General features: G+C 47.3%; 1 protein-coding gene across 1 annotated transcript in view; it reads left to right on the top strand.

Moving 5' to 3' along the window:
* Positions 1-14,130, top strand: part of CDC25A (cell division cycle 25A) — a 16,252-nt gene extending 2,122 nt beyond the window's left edge. The window contains exons 2-16 of the mRNA XM_067292102.1: positions 1,186-1,271; positions 3,329-3,383; positions 4,112-4,147; positions 4,303-4,339; positions 4,717-4,818; positions 5,658-5,774; positions 6,640-6,774; positions 7,504-7,578; positions 8,251-8,403; positions 8,726-8,818; positions 9,197-9,259; positions 9,341-9,439; positions 9,947-10,077; positions 10,471-10,582; positions 11,853-14,130. Of these exons, the coding sequence (XP_067148203.1) occupies positions 1,186-1,271; positions 3,329-3,383; positions 4,112-4,147; positions 4,303-4,339; positions 4,717-4,818; positions 5,658-5,774; positions 6,640-6,774; positions 7,504-7,578; positions 8,251-8,403; positions 8,726-8,818; positions 9,197-9,259; positions 9,341-9,439; positions 9,947-10,077; positions 10,471-10,582; positions 11,853-11,993 (1,435 nt within the window). The 3' untranslated portion in view covers positions 11,994-14,130. The remainder of the gene's footprint in view (positions 1-1,185; positions 1,272-3,328; positions 3,384-4,111; positions 4,148-4,302; positions 4,340-4,716; positions 4,819-5,657; positions 5,775-6,639; positions 6,775-7,503; positions 7,579-8,250; positions 8,404-8,725; positions 8,819-9,196; positions 9,260-9,340; positions 9,440-9,946; positions 10,078-10,470; positions 10,583-11,852) is intronic.
* The last annotated feature ends 913 nt before the right edge of the window (positions 14,131-15,043 follow it).

The following is a 15,043-nucleotide window of genomic DNA, read 5'->3' as shown; positions in this document are numbered from 1 at the left end:
TCCCGCTCCCTGCCACCCCCAGCCGCCTGCGTCCCATGACCCCCCTGCCCGAACCCCCGCCCGGCTCCCTGTTTCAGAGCATTCCTGTCTCTGATCGCTCCCTTCCCTCGCTCCTTCCCTCCTTCGGATTCCTGCAAACATCTCGCACCAGCCTCCTGCACGTTTATTATTTTATCCTTGGAGCCTGTAGCCCGGCACCTTTTCCGAATTAACCTATCTGATATACGAGCCCCGCTCCTGTGGCTTTTCCCTCGCTTGGCGTAGCAGAGTGAGGCTGTGCCCGATGCGCCTCTCCCTGCGGCGCCGAGGGGGTCGTGACTCCAGCCCCGAATGGAGGCCCGGGTCCGTCCTGCCTCGCACGCTGCCGAGAGAGCTTGTCCCGAGCTCCTCTGCCTGCCGCGGAGCAGCGCTCGGGCTCGCGCTGGCGCTGCACGTCCGCGGCTGCTGCCCCTTCGATCTGCAAAATGGTGTCGAATAGGCTGATGGTTACGGGAGCGGAGAAGAACTTGGGAAGCCAAAACTTGAGACCTGCTTAATTACAAAACGCAGTCATTGGAGTTGGAGACGTTTGGTCTTCCCCTCCCTGCCCCGGGCTAATTACGGTTAACTGAGCGGCCCCGAAGGAGGGTTACAGCCCCGAGGGGGGACAGCGGAGCTCCGATATAGGGGTTTGCAGGGAACAATTTGGGAGGCGTTGATAGGATTCAAGGCAACAACATCCGATTGCACAGCTGAGGTGCTTTTTAGTCCTAAAGCCTTATCGCAGCGTCTGTCGCTTTGTTGTATTAGAACCTTTGTTTGGGATGGCACAAGATCAGGATAAAGCATCCTTTAAAAAAGGCGGAGGCGGGGGAGCACCTCGCAGTTAATAGGTTATGCAGAAAAGCTTGGCAGCCTGGTGCTAGGGGACCAGCAAGGTTACCAGGAAAAAACCCGAACAAACTGAACTTCCCGCAGGCGTTAGATCCGAGCGCGTTTGTAAGTGTGGTGGTGGCGGCTGTGCTCTGTCTGCTGGTTGGTACACTAAGCGCTTAAGTCTGCAGGATTACCAAGCTGGCATCCTTTCCCTTAGCCAATAGGTGTTACGCTTACTTATGTTGTATTACTACATTCCTGCACTGTTATGTTGTGTTTTTCCCTTTACTGAACACTTAAAACAACAAAAACCCCTATCTTTCTTTACAGTCAGCACGATAATTCGGAACGAGTGCTGGGAAACAAGAATAGCAATGGTTTGCAGAGAACAGTGTCATCGGAATCAACCGACTCAGGTACGGCTTTTCCAATTAGTAGATAATGATCTCTCCTTTACTTGCCTTTTACTGTGAGCAGCTTCCAGGTTTTGGAGAGGAAACTAATACCATATACTTGTAATCCCTGCAGCCGCTTCTCGTTCTCACGATCTTCAAGGGAGGGATGTAGATATCTCCCCCGCCCAGTAAGCTTGGGCAGCCTGTGATTTGGGCTGTTTTAATTGCCCTGGAGTGTGCTAGCAACAGAGGTAGCATGGAAAATAACTGGTTTTGGTTCCACAGGGAGACTCTGAGGTGACTTATTTTTAGGGATGGCTGTGAGATGCGGCTGCTGACCTGTCATGCTTCGCAGCCCGGTGCGATGCTAATCACTGCTGTTTTCTGATTGCGTTGATGTTTTGTTCTGTGCATGGTAATAGGTCGATGCCTTATCACGAGCACATCAATCTTGCCCGCAATACGGGCGGCTGAAGGTGAATACTACTGAAGCTCTCCCAAGATAGGCCTCACTAGTGAATTAGAGCCCCACTAGAGTCTGTGGTGTCTTACAGATATCGGCTTATGAATATTTATAGTGGCATGTTGGGCTTGTGGACGACTGAGACAGTGTTTCATCCTTCCCTGTTAGGATCCACTGCGTATCTACGACCAGCTCGGAATGGAACTGAGCTGAGGTTTTTTTTTGCCCTTTGGAGGGCAGTAACTCTTAGAGCAGGTTGTCTTCATGTGGTTTTTCTCTTTACACCCAAATTATGCTAACCTGCTCTGCACACTCAAATAAGGGCTGTTGAGCAGGGTTTATCTTGTGGCTTGGGTTTTGTTTGTGGCTTTTTTGTTTTGTTTTTACCAGCTGATTACAGTTCGCCAGATTTTGAGGTAAACATTTAGTACTGATACTTGTCTACAAGTAATTTTTCAGGAGAGAGATGTTGCATCAGTGAAATGAAATACGCTGTTACCCCATGACTCGCAGAATCAGGGAAGCTTCTGATACTTTATTGGTCCACCTCTGTGATGGAAACCAGCGTTTCAACCTGAATTTATGCAGCAGTCTGACTGTGCATGGGACTTTGGCCTTCAAAGGAACTTAGGAACTTGTAAAACGCAAGTATAGCTGGCAAACCACAGAGTGACGTAGAAAAACCAAGATTAGTACGTCTCTACTTTCTCCTGGAAAATTTTTTCCCTTCTGTCTGCAAAGCAGGTCTTAGGCTTGCTAGTATTTACAGCAGCCTGTCTGGCTTCATTTTTCTCCTTCCAGTCGTTATTTTTGTTGCAGTGCTTACAAAATGCTCATATGGTTAAGGTTTCTGCTGTGCTGAGACCACTACCTGTTGTGTTCACCAAACTAATTCTTTGTACTTGTTGTTTAGATCGTAGTCACTGATGTGGCAACAAGTATTGCCACGCTCGTACAGGGTGTATTCCGGTAAGCTGCTGGCCTGTCGCTAGGGTTTGTGAATACTACTGTAATGCAAAAACTCCTTGGGAATCTGTGTTTAAGCAGGCTTCATTACTTGACTCTCCTTAAAAGATGCTATTCGGTTGTAATATTGTTTGGTTTTTGCTTATGAAGTGCTTGCTGTTGTATTTCTAGTACACTCGCGTGCCTTGGGAAGGGACTTCTGACTACTACTGGAGGGGGGTGAGCCTGAAATCTCTGCCTCTGAAGTGTAATTAAAAACATGGGTTATAAAAAAACACCCCTTATCTTGTATCTTAAGATACGTGTGTGAGTGAATAAGCCAAGAGTATTCTATGTTAGGTAATGAAATTTTGACCTGAATCTCATTCTTAAAGGCAGGGCGAGGGATGCTTTTTTTAAATTACTACTTTTTTTTCCCCCCGAGCATTAATATCTGATTATCTGTGGTCAAAAGCGTGATTTAGAGTGTCTTTATAACTGTTGTTTGCTTCCGCACTGAGATGAGGCTGCAGATTGGGCTTTCTACAGGAGTTAAACTCCTGTCTGAGCTACTGTGTCTTTCTGAAGAAATCCATAGCAATGTCCAATACTTTACCTGTCTCAGGTGCTAAGACGCCTCTCAGTAGGAAAACCTGTTTCTCTCCCTCAGGCTACGCTTTGGATTCGCCTGGTCCTCCGACTCCGGACGACATCGTGGAGGAAACGTATGTAACCTTTTACTAAGCTTGGCTTCTGGCAGGTCGAGTTGCGCCATTAACAAATGAAGGCTAATGAGAGGCTTGGAATGGCTTTGCCTTTGCTGGCACACGTACCGTGGGCTCTTCTCTCCTGAACTAAGCTTCTAGAAGCGTGTGCTGTGGTGCGCTGCAGCTTGGGACGCTAGGCTGTCTGTCTTGTCTATGTCCCGGAGTGCTTAACAAGTCTTGGGTCTGAGTTAATGTGTTGTACCAGCCAGAGGGTTTGAGCCTGACGTTGGCACCTTACCAGGCGTCTGAGGCTGCACCAACTCGCACGTAAGCTGCAGTTTTCACTCGACACTTACGCTATCGTTTCTGCCTGTATACGCCTTAACTGATATCAAGCAGTTGCTCTTGGTTTTGAATTTGCTGCTCTCGACTGGATTTTTTTCTAATCTAGAGATGAGGGATAGATGCCTTTGGTCCCCAATTTACCAAGCTTTTTTTTCTCTTTAAGCTAGCTTCTTGTCTAAATGATGCTGAAAAGGATTTGGGGAGAAGAGGGGGAGCAAGGAGTCTAGCTAGTCATTACAAAAACGAGCATGGGATGAGCTGGCTCTATATAACTTCAGAAAGACAGTGTAATCAAGGAGCGTGTTGGCTTCTGTTCAGCATAATACTTCATCACTTAGTACACTAAATCAACCTTGTATTTGTCCTTGGTATTAACTGCAGGGCATCTTGCTTATTTTCAGGTTTGAGAAAACGATTCTTGAATCTAGCAGACTGAAGTAAGTACACTTCTGTTCCAACTTCTTTGTTAGTGACTGGCCTAGATCTGCCTCTCCAGCTTTTAGAGCTTTTATTGAATAAAACGAATTTTCCTCCAATTACTGTGTTTTAAAGACAAAATGTTGAAATAACTCTTGGTTCTTTTTCATTGTAGCATTCGACTGCCACTCAGAAGAATACATTCACTGCCAGTAAGTGAGGCTGGTATTCATCTTGTGTAAATGTTAAAGGGTTTAGTGTGTTAAGTGTTTAATTGGATACATCCCATAACTTGCTAATTTTCTAGCTTCAAGAACAGCTGCTATGATACTTCATGGAAACTCAAAATTACTGTTTATAAACTTAATCTGGTTCATGTTGATGTGAAGCTTCGGTGATGTAGTTTTGTCACTCTGCTGCAGCTAGAGCTCTGCATTTTAGTACCTGTGCTCTGAGATGTCAGCTTTAAAGACTCGTGCACATGTTTTGCACCAGTTTGTAGACAGAGACTTTATTCTTTATTATCCCCTCTTTTGCTTAAAATGTAGTTGTGCAATACTGAACTGGCATTACTGTATGAACTTTGTAGCAAAGGCTCCTGGGCTCCAGTCCGGCTCTGAAGAGAAACCATTCAGACTCTCGGGATTGCGATGCTTTTCAACTATCAGAACAAGAGGAGAATAAGGAGAATGTAAGTTTTGCTCTTTCGTCTCCTGAGATGATACGGCACGAGAAGCTCTATCAAGGAAGCTGAATTAGCGTAGCTCTCCAGCAGTAGATGTGGTGGGAAAGGCTTTCTTTTGCTATCTGCCAGACTACGGTTTAAACATATCAAAGTCTTGCATAGCCTGCCGTGGGGGAACTTGCACTGGAGCACTGTCTGCAAGCTGATTGCAGGTGAATCGCACTTCTGAAAGCTTTGATTGTGCAACTCCTCCTTCGTGCTACTGAACCTGACTCTGTTTAGACTGTGGTAAGGGAAAATGTAGTCATACTGCTGGCTTGAGACAGCTACCGGGGTGCCTCCAGAAGGCTGTTTAGATCACCTTCTCTCTTTCCACCACTTACGTGGGGAGCTGCGGCTCCTGAGTGTGTCTGCAGTTAGCAGCACGAATGTCCTCTTCCTTTCTTGGTCTGGAAGGCCTTGCTGCTGGAAATGCCATCGGCAGGGCTCGGACAGGTCTCTACAGAAAACCAGGAGGAGGCTGCAAGTCACCAAGCAACAAATATAATTCTGACCAATTTGCAGCCTTGGTGGCCTTCATAATGATATCTTCTGTGGAGAAGCTGACTGACAAAAGAAATGGGAAAGTCATAAGCCTGTAGATGATATCAAGAGGATGAAAGGTTGATTGTGTCACTACTGTAATGTCTTTACTTTGAAAACATCCGCATTCAGACTATTCCTGTTGGCAGCAGGGAACTTAAATTCAAAACGTCAGGTAGAAAAAAACAATGATACAGTGGTCCTAGCAGCTTCTGCTGTTTGTTATTTTGGTAAAACGATCACTTTGCTCCTTTTTAATTCAGGAATCATTTGAATTTAAGAAGCCAGCCAGACCAGTTTCTCGTAGTTCGGTGCACGTCCATTCCCGTGATGGAAAAGATGTTCTCAGCCAAAGGCAGAATTCCGCCCCAGCTCAGACGGTGAGTACCACAGTATTCTTGGCAGCTAATTCGTGCCTAATCTTCTACGTACCTGCTGTCTGAGAGGAAGAAAAGTTGCACAGTGGTTCTTGGACAGTGCTGTTAATTGATGTGCTGAATAGAAAAGCCTGTCAGTCTGCCAGACAAGAAAACTCTCCTCCCTTTCATCTCATGAGTAGATGGGAGTTTAAAACATGGGTTAGTCTATAATTTGGGAAAGACTGGTCAATGCAGAGCTGATCTTACGCTGCAGTAAGTCAAGTGAGTGTGGACATCAGTGTGGAATAGAGGAAGCTAGTTTGTAATCGTTTCCACTGTCAATAAAGTAGATATTTATATGCATTAGGAGCAGTGAAACCTTTTGTGCTGATGCAACTGGACCATATGTCCAGATATGACATGCAGGAAAAAATACAGTCTTCATATTCTGTTGCTTAGCAAAGGCAACTGAAAAATGTGATGGATCCTTGCACAGAATGAGTTGTGGGAACTCTTAGGTCTTGTCTCCCCTCCTTGAGTCTGGTAGTCCTTCATCCTGCTTAATACTCCTGATTTCATGCTTAGGAACTGCAGAGATAATGTTTATGCCTTAGACACCACCCTTTTCTCTCCTTTCCCATTCACTGGATACCTTCTCTCTCCAGAGGAGACTTGCTTAGCCAAGCTCATAAAGCACTCCACTGTTGTAATGGCCAAACAAAAGTAGTGGGACCCAGTTTGGGGTGCTCAGGTCAGTGTATTTGAAATGGTGGAATAACTGCCGTATTTTCTAGAGTGCAGGGAGAGGCATGGCACCATCTCTGTGGTTACAGTATCCTACAAGAAAAGAGAAGAAATGTTGTTAAAACTAGGTGTCTTGTCTCAGTTTCCCACTGCAGAAGTACCCACGGGTGACCTGGAAAACTGCAGGCCAGCTTTCCTGCAGCAGTCTTCTCTAACCTCCTCGGAAAGTGAAGATGATGATGGATTCCTAGAACTGTTAGATGATCAAGACTTGAAGGTATGTACAAAGCAAATGTGTTAGATATTTTAAAATCAGCTCTGGATAACGTTACTGGTCTGCCCCCAATGTGTCCGTGGTGCATATATGTTCTAGTAGAAGTCAGTGTGATAAGTAAAACTGCAAAAAGGTGCTAAGTACTAGGGCGTCCTGTAAGATGAGTTAATCTCATCATCTTTTTCACCTCGTATGTTCCAGTGTTTCTGCCCTGTCTGCGCTGTTTCCTGTTGCAGACAACAGGATTTTCTTGGAATGTGGACAGCGTTTAGTCTAAGGCAGTACTTGCTGCTGTCCCTTTTGGTAGCTGAATTGCATTTACTAGCGGAAAACTTTCTGAACAGGGGGTATTAGCTTTAGAAGCCTTCCTGAAAGAGAGCTAAGGGTAATAGCATTTGCTTTCAGGCTACTTAAAATAAAAAACTGTTTCTAGCTGAATTTGAGATGCTTAAAGTGCGAATAGCATCCTTATTAATCAAGGAACTGATATAACTTACTTTTTCCAATGCTTCTTAGCTCAATTTCATTGTTTCATTGAGGTTTCTATTGAACTAGTAGTTCATTTACATGGCGCCTCCATCTGTGGTAGCGGGAGGGGAGAAAGCAGTTCCTAAAACTGCTCTGACAGCTGAATTGAGCTGCAATGGCTGAGCAAGCTGTGCAGAAGCCTTAGATATCTCCAGTCACTATCCACGAGGAAATCGATGCGAGTGAACTTTCTTCCTTCCTCAGAACGATGAGGAGATGCCGTCTGATGTGGCAAGCCTCTGGACTGCGCCCCTGGTCATGAGGAAAACGGACAATCGGGTGAGTGTTCTGCCAGAGCACAACACAACAGATACAGGGACTTTGTTTTGGCAGCTGTTGTCACTATTGAGACAAGCAGCCTCACTGTCTCTGATCCTGTATCCCCGATATCAACGGCATAATAAGATGTGGTATAAAACCTCTACAGTATTCTGTTGTCTCTAAAGCCCATCTGCCTGGAAGTTTGTGTCAGTACAGAACAAGGCTCGTTGTGTGCGTATATAGGCTTTAAACTTCCTCTTTACAAAAAACGCTTCATAAATGCAAAAAGATCTTCCCTTCTCTTGTCAGGTACTCCCTGACATGTCTTGAACCCGTTCTGCGTAGACTTACCTCGAATGCCTATAGTCAGGTCTCCCGAAGGGAAGTCAGACTCAGGCAAAACACTCTTTAATCTGCCAACAGATTGCCTGCTAGTTGATGCAGACCACTCTGCGAGCATGTCGTGTTGCTTATACGATGTTTTAAGCTCACTCAGTCTGCATAACAGGAAATAAGTGTAAACAGAAGTGTACGTCCTGAATGTAGCTGTTTCTGTTCACATCCTGCTCTGACTGTGCAGTGACAAGGGTTTATATAAGGCCAAATTCTTTAAGTCTAAAAGTCTGAGGCTTGCTTAATTTCTAGTGTTAATCTTTGCTGGAGAACTGTAACTTATCTCCCTCCTTCTAGGGCAAACGATGCCGGTTGTTTGGTTCTTCGTCTCTGCTCAGTGGTGTAGGCAGAACCACCCAGAAAAGAATGGAGAGATCCCAGGAAGAGAATTCTCCAGGGAAGAGTAAGAAGAGGAGAAGCCTGCCTGGAACGCTTTCTGAAGACTCAACGGTTGGTGGCTTCACACCACATGTTGTAGTACAGAATTGGTTAGGAGCGGATCAAATACAGGTGTCAAACTTATGAAGGTTAATGAGAGCTTTTTCGGGTAAACTGCTGACCTAATGAAACTCCTCTCAGTGTATCGTGTAGGAGATGAGGGAATTGGTACAGTAGTTGCATGTGCTTGAGCCTGAGTTTTGTCTTGATCCGAAAGAGAATTTGGGGAGTCATAGTCCAGGCCTTCAGAGTAAGCATCAACTTTTCTGTTAGACTATGGGAAAAGTCTCCATACCGTCCCTGCTCACTATTAATCTAACCTGTATTTCTCTAGAGTTCGAAAATAGTAAGGACGCAATCTTCCTCCGCAGAGATTGAGAGCATTTTGGACAGTGACCAGAGAGACCTTATTGGTGACTTCTCAAAGGTAATTCAAGTGACTTTGGTTTTGATGTCTTTTGGTAGAGATGTCTCAAACCAACCCAAGTAAAGCACTTCCCTTCTTCAACAGTGCGTACAAGTAACTAGTAAATGCTGTCAGTGAGAAAGCTGCTTTTATAGGTTAGACATGGAATAGTTCTTTCTCAGTCATTCAGAAAGAGCTAGAAATAAATCTCTTCAGTATAGGAGGCAAAGAAAAACTGCCCCTGAATTCTGGAATTCTTAGTTTTAACTCTTGAACTTTGCTGAAGAGATTTTTGTCAATGAAGTATCTGTGTGATTAAGTTAATTACTGGACACTTGTGCTATCAAATATGTGGTTCACACTCAGAATTTTCTCAGTTAGATGCTGTCTGTTTTTTAGGGTTACTTATTCCACACTGTCGATGGGAAACATCAAGATTTAAAATACATCGACTCGGAAATGGTATGTGTTCCAGGGACAGTAAGAAGTTTTCTTTATGAAAAAGAACTGCCTCAAAGCAATTGAAGTCTCTGTTTTTTGCAGATTGTGTCTGTGCTGACTGGGAAGTTTGCAAGCTTCATCAAGGAATGTGTGATAATTGATTGTAGATATCCATATGAATATGAAGGAGGCCACATTAAGGTATGTTGACCATGTAAGAGCAATGTATAGTTGTCTGAAGCTTCCTCTAAGGCAAACTGAGGTCCCTTGGCACAGTGAGACTCTTCTTAGCTAGTGGGTATCTAAGACCGTGTGGATACGTTATAGCTGAGATGCTTAAGTGCCCCACTGGGCCTGGGATCTTGGTTCACCAGATGGCCTTTCCTTCAAAGGAACGTTCAGTTTTCCTTAAGCAGAGGGAGTGACCTGCGTGGCGAGCAGGGAGACAGTCCTAGAGGAGGATGTAAGACACCACAACCTATAGCTGTTTAAATGACCACTTGAAACAGGTCCGAGACCCCCAGAGATGGTGTTAGACTGCTGTAATGTTCTGCCTGGGTTTGAAGCTTTGGCAATGGCTAGAGAAGGTTGCCAGAGCTCCTCTAGGAAACTGTAAGACAAGGACAGAGCTTGCAAGGGAGTGGGCTAGGTTTGTTGCTGTCCTCCTCCACTTGCTCTGCGTGCTCAGGTGTGACGTTGCCTTTTCAGGGTGCTGTAAATCTCCATATGGAAGAGGATGTGGAAGATTATTTGCTCAAGAAGCCAATCCTGCCTTCGGAGAACAAACGAGTGATAATAGTGTTCCACTGTGAATTTTCTTCCGAGCGGGGTCCTCGAATGTGAGTTAACTCCGCATGCCCCCTACATCAGAACCTGTTGCTGGGCTAATTAGTCACGAGGCAAATCTTCAGGGTGGCACCGGTTAGATGCTGACGGGCTACTGAGTACAGTTCATCATGAGCAGGTTTTGCTTGTCACCTCTGGCAAGGATGTGACACAACCCATAACGGAATGACGGTGTTGAAGTTTGCTGTTGAGCGAGTGGGCCGGTGCTCTGGAGAGCTTAGGCAGCGAAATGCAATTAGCCGCAGCTCGGCAGCCGGTGTGGCCTGTCGGCATGTTCCTAGCAGGCAGCGGGTTGTACTGTGGCTCGGGAAGGGGGAGGTTGCAGACGAGCGCTGTTTTAGTGTGTTACTTGAAAACATATTTCAGTCTTTCGCTTCTCGCTGCAGGTGCCGGTTTGTGAGAGAGCGAGACAGGCTGGGTAACGAATACCCCAACCTCCACTACCCGGAATTGTACGTTCTGAAGGGGGGTTACAAGGACTTCTTCTTGAGATGCCGTGTAAGTCGTGCTCTATTCTGCATTCACACTTACAAAAGAAGAAGAGAATAAATACCTTTTATGTCCCAGTTAGACTTCTCCTTGGAACAGTGCGGTTTTCCTGGAGTATCTTTTCCCGCTTTGTTTCACCTCTACTGAGCGCAGTTAAAACTTGACAGTGAAGTTGCCTTTACTTCTCCAAGCCTATTCCATACCTTGGAGCTATCTTGGTGCCATAGCTGAAAGGTTTTGTTCACGTGTCTCTTGAGTAAAATGTAAAACTGGTTTCTGCCCTTTTATAGCAGCTAAAAGTTCAAAATGGCCTTCAGAGAAGGAGCATTAAGACTGCTCAGCTCGCAAGGACTAGGAGGGCAGAGAAGCCTGAGAGCAGCTGCTATATAACATATGGAAACCTGAAGTCTCGTAATGTACTAAAATAGCAAAGTTCAAAAACTTGAGCTTTGAGTTTTTGGCCTCTAATTTGGAGGAGGAGACTAATAAATGCCCAGCGGCTCTCTCCCCCGGTGTCGTGGGGATGGAGTTTTTTAGAATAGCTCTTCAGATTGCCTTCCCGTTCTGTGACTTGGGGAGCTTCCAGGCGGGTGTCGGATATTCAGCTCTTCTGCAGAGCCGCTCTGTGGCCTGTTGGGTAGGGCTGTGTGCCGTTCGCGTTTCGGCCCTCTCGGGGGATACCAGCACGCCTGGCGCAGCGAGCACCTTGGCGTTTTGGCTGTGGCGGGGATGTGCTGGCGCCCGGTGGGGCGGTGGATGCCCCTGGGTTGTGTTCCCGGCCCTCTTGGGCGCAGCTCTCCTGAGGCAGAGGGCTGAAGGCCTCAAGGTGGCAGCATGGAACAGCTGATGGCAGGATCAAATGCTCTGGCTGATCCGGTGTGTGAGCCAGGGGCTGGGCTGGCCGGTCCTGAGATGGACTGAATACTTGTATTTCCTAAATTTATGTCATTTCAGGGTGAATACTGGATAGAGTTGTTTTGTTTGCTTGCAGTCTGTGGTGATGCCCACCAGAAAATTTAGGGCGAGAGCCATAAGCATAAGCAGGGGGGAAAGTTCTTCACTTAATAGCTGTCATTTCCAGTGTAGCTATGATCTGAACATCTCCTGGCTTTGTTCTTGAACTTCTGGGGTGAAACTCCTGCTTGTAGCCCGGCTCCACGCTGTTTGCACCGGTGGGTGGTGACAGTTGCTAGGCCGTGTTGCCTCCAGAGTCAGCAAGTCTCGAAGGGGTTGTCGCTCCCGTGACGCGTTAAAGTGAAACCGGCTTCTCTCTCCGCAGAGCTTCTGCGAGCCCCAGAGCTACCGCCCCATGCACCACGAGGACTTTAAGGAAGACTTGAAAAGGTTCCGCACCAAAAGCCGGACGTGGGCTGGTGAGAAGAGCAAAAGGGAGCTGTACAGTCGCTTGAAAAAACTCTAAGGGCTGAACTGAACGGCCAAAGACTGCCCATCTCGGGGGAAGGTTGTAGCGGGAGGGGAGATGTGTCTATTCCTTGCTTGGGGTTATCAGGTACCTGCTCTCTCCTCGTCTGAGGTCTTACTGGAAACACTGTGGAACTTGCGCTTAGGCGTGAGCCTAGCGACCCGGCTGCTGATTCGGAGCTGACTCTTCTCAACGTTTTTGTTAAGCCGCTTCACGAAAATGGCTTCTCGCTTTCTGCGACATCCGCAAACGAACTGCCCGAGAGCCTGCCCTGCGCAGGGGTGGGAAGAGTCCGTCATGTGCCACGTACCCGGGTCTCTGCCTGGCGTGTGGCGTAAACAGGATATTTTAGTGCCTGGGGATTTTTTTTAAAAAACTTTTTTAATGCCTTATTTTATTTAAATACAGTCGAACGAAGCTAATACCGCTGTGATTGAATCATCTAGACTGTGCTCAAACCTTATTTCTGCTAAAGGGCAGCCTGGGGGTAGTAGGGGGGGTTTAATTCTTTTCTCAGCTGCAGCTTTGATTCGGCGTTTTGGTAGCATAACGCACTGCGGTGCAGTAAGATGGGAAGTGGTTCTTTACAGCTAGGGTTTACAAAGCTGAGCTCTAAACTCCTGTATCATGCTGAAAAGCCTCCTGAAGGCAATCCAAGGGGAAACTGCTTATTGTACATAGGGGTCATGTTCTCCTAATTTATTTAATCTGGATTGCTTCATTTCATAGTAACTTCTAAAGAAGCTGGTGTTTCAGAGTAGGCAGAATTTCTGGGAGCTGAAGTGAATTCAAAAATGGGCAGTTTCAGGCGATCTCAAAAAACAGCGGGTGGCAAAGCAGTTGCCAGTTTTCTCAACAATAGCAATTTACTGCCGCTCACTTGGAGGTTATGTGTTATCCCAAAATGTGTCCAGTGAAGAATCTGGCTGTGGGGAATCGTGCTAATCCCCTTAGTGAGCCTTTCCTCAGGGCCCTCGAGGCTACAGCAGCTCGTCTGTGCGGCTTGCCGGGAGCTCGTCCTCCTCCCGTGCGAACGTCTCGGTGAAACTCGCCCTTGGGCAGGGAGGGGGGGGACGCGCAGCCTGGGACCGGCCACGCGCCCCCCAGGTTCTCCCTTGGTGCTTTAGCAGAAATCTGGGTGCTGCACGTGGCTCGGTTTGTACCACGCAGGCCAATCTTGCATGCGGTTGTATTATGTCAAAAAAATACTGAAATGGAGGTGGTTATGCGGAGTTTTAACTTGATTTTTAAGCTGTTTCTTAAGACCTGCAGTTTATCCTTTCACTTCTGAAGAGGATTAACTCTTGAATTAACTCCCTGATTTTTTTTAGAAATAACTTTTGCTGGCTTCTCTCTCAAAAAGCTAAATACCTTGAACAGGAAGATTAAGAAACGCTAAATCGGGGTGATTACTCAGTTGCTCTTTGGGACAACGAGCGTATCCCACGTCTCGCCTGAAGGGCCTGAATTTCCAGAGGAAGCCAGGGAGATGACTTGGAGGCCTGAGCTGTAGGAGGGGATCATGTTTCCGTGAGTCAGCTGCGAGGGCTGCCTGTCCTGCGCCCCAGGCAGCAGCCTGGGCAGCCAAAACTGCTTTTTGGTGCAAGGCTGTCGCATGAGATCTCTCAGTGCAGCCTTGCAAGCAGCGGCTCTATGTGAAAGTTAACTTGCTGGCCACATTCGGGGGGGGGGGGGGGAGAAAAGCGGATGGAGCTTGTTCCCTGAGTCGTAATGCTCTTTCCTGGGGTCACTCAGCTGCAGCTTCTGGAGCAAAACCATTACAGCAATCTGTGGCTTTACGGTTTCACTTCCATGTCTCGAAATCAGCTCATTATTCCAAACTTCCTGATATTCAGGAAATGAAATGTGTTGTGGGGGTGTTGCCATCTTCTGGGTCCAGCGGTAGTGGAGGGCTGGAGCCGCGGTGGGCGTTTGGAGCGATTTGGAAGCGCGTGTAACCCTGTTGAGATGGAAACGCAACCCCTTGCTCGAGACCTGACCTCCTCCTTTTCTGTGTACTGTGTTTAAGAGTCGCGTGGGCGTCAAGGAGAAAGCTGCAAAATGCGGGTTCCTAAACAGGATCTGTACGAAAGCGGCCTGCAAGTGTAATAGGCTACTGCAGGCTATGAGAATAAAGTACTTAAAATCCACACTGGTCTTGTGCTACTGTGGGAGGAGGTGTACCAGCGCCCTGCGCGGTGTAACGCACACAGCCGGCTCCCCGAACCGGGGCTGATAGTCACCGTTTTTCCGCTCTTGCGTTCTTTGCTTCCGGGATAACTTTAGAGCTGGGATGGAAAAATGCTACCTTGGTTTCCCAGTATGCTGGAGGAGTCAAACCAGGTGGAGGAAGGCGGCTTTCTGGCCGTGTGCAGCTGGTGGAGGCTTCAGGTGATGGATGGAAAAGCCTGGCTGAGCCCCAGCTGGGCCGGGTGACGGGCCAGAGGGGCTCGGAGAAGAGCCGGGAGTCAGCTTGCCCTGGTGAGCGTTAACCTGGGAACACTGGGAGGCAGCTCTGAGTTTCAAAGCAACATATTTCCATCGCCCCCTCTACGCTGAGGAGCGCTCCGCGGCTCTGGAGAGGGGTGTTCATGCCGGATGCTTTCCTCGGGGAACACCTGAGCGGGCTGTTTGGTGAAGGTTTTCTGTAACTCCAGCAGCGCTGCAGAGCAGGTGGCCAACAGGGGGGTCAGAATTAAAAGCTTCCCTTGAAGTACAGCAATGTGCCTTCAAATCCACTGGAGGCTAAAGCAGAGAACTAGGGGTTTTTTTCCTGCCTCCATCTGTCGCTCTCAAAACCGATGTTGAAAGCAGCTTATGGCTTCATCGGCTTCCACCCCGAGCTCATGAGAGCTGCAGAGCTTAGTGTTTTCTTTCCTCTTGCTTCACCTCTTGGGGCCTAGAAGGAAACCTGCACCATCCCTTGTCTCGTAGCACCATGGCTCGGAGAGACACAAGCTTTAAAAGGCCAAGGGGAAGGGAGAGGTGGCAGCAGGTGGGCCTGGGGGCGGATGGGGATGGGGATGGGCATGGACCTTCTCCCGAGC

This window comes from Apteryx mantelli, chromosome 2, assembly GCF_036417845.1.
Source record: "Apteryx mantelli isolate bAptMan1 chromosome 2, bAptMan1.hap1, whole genome shotgun sequence".
NCBI lineage: Eukaryota > Metazoa > Chordata > Aves > Apterygiformes > Apterygidae > Apteryx > Apteryx mantelli.
This window is presented reverse-complemented; position numbering and strand designations above follow the sequence as displayed.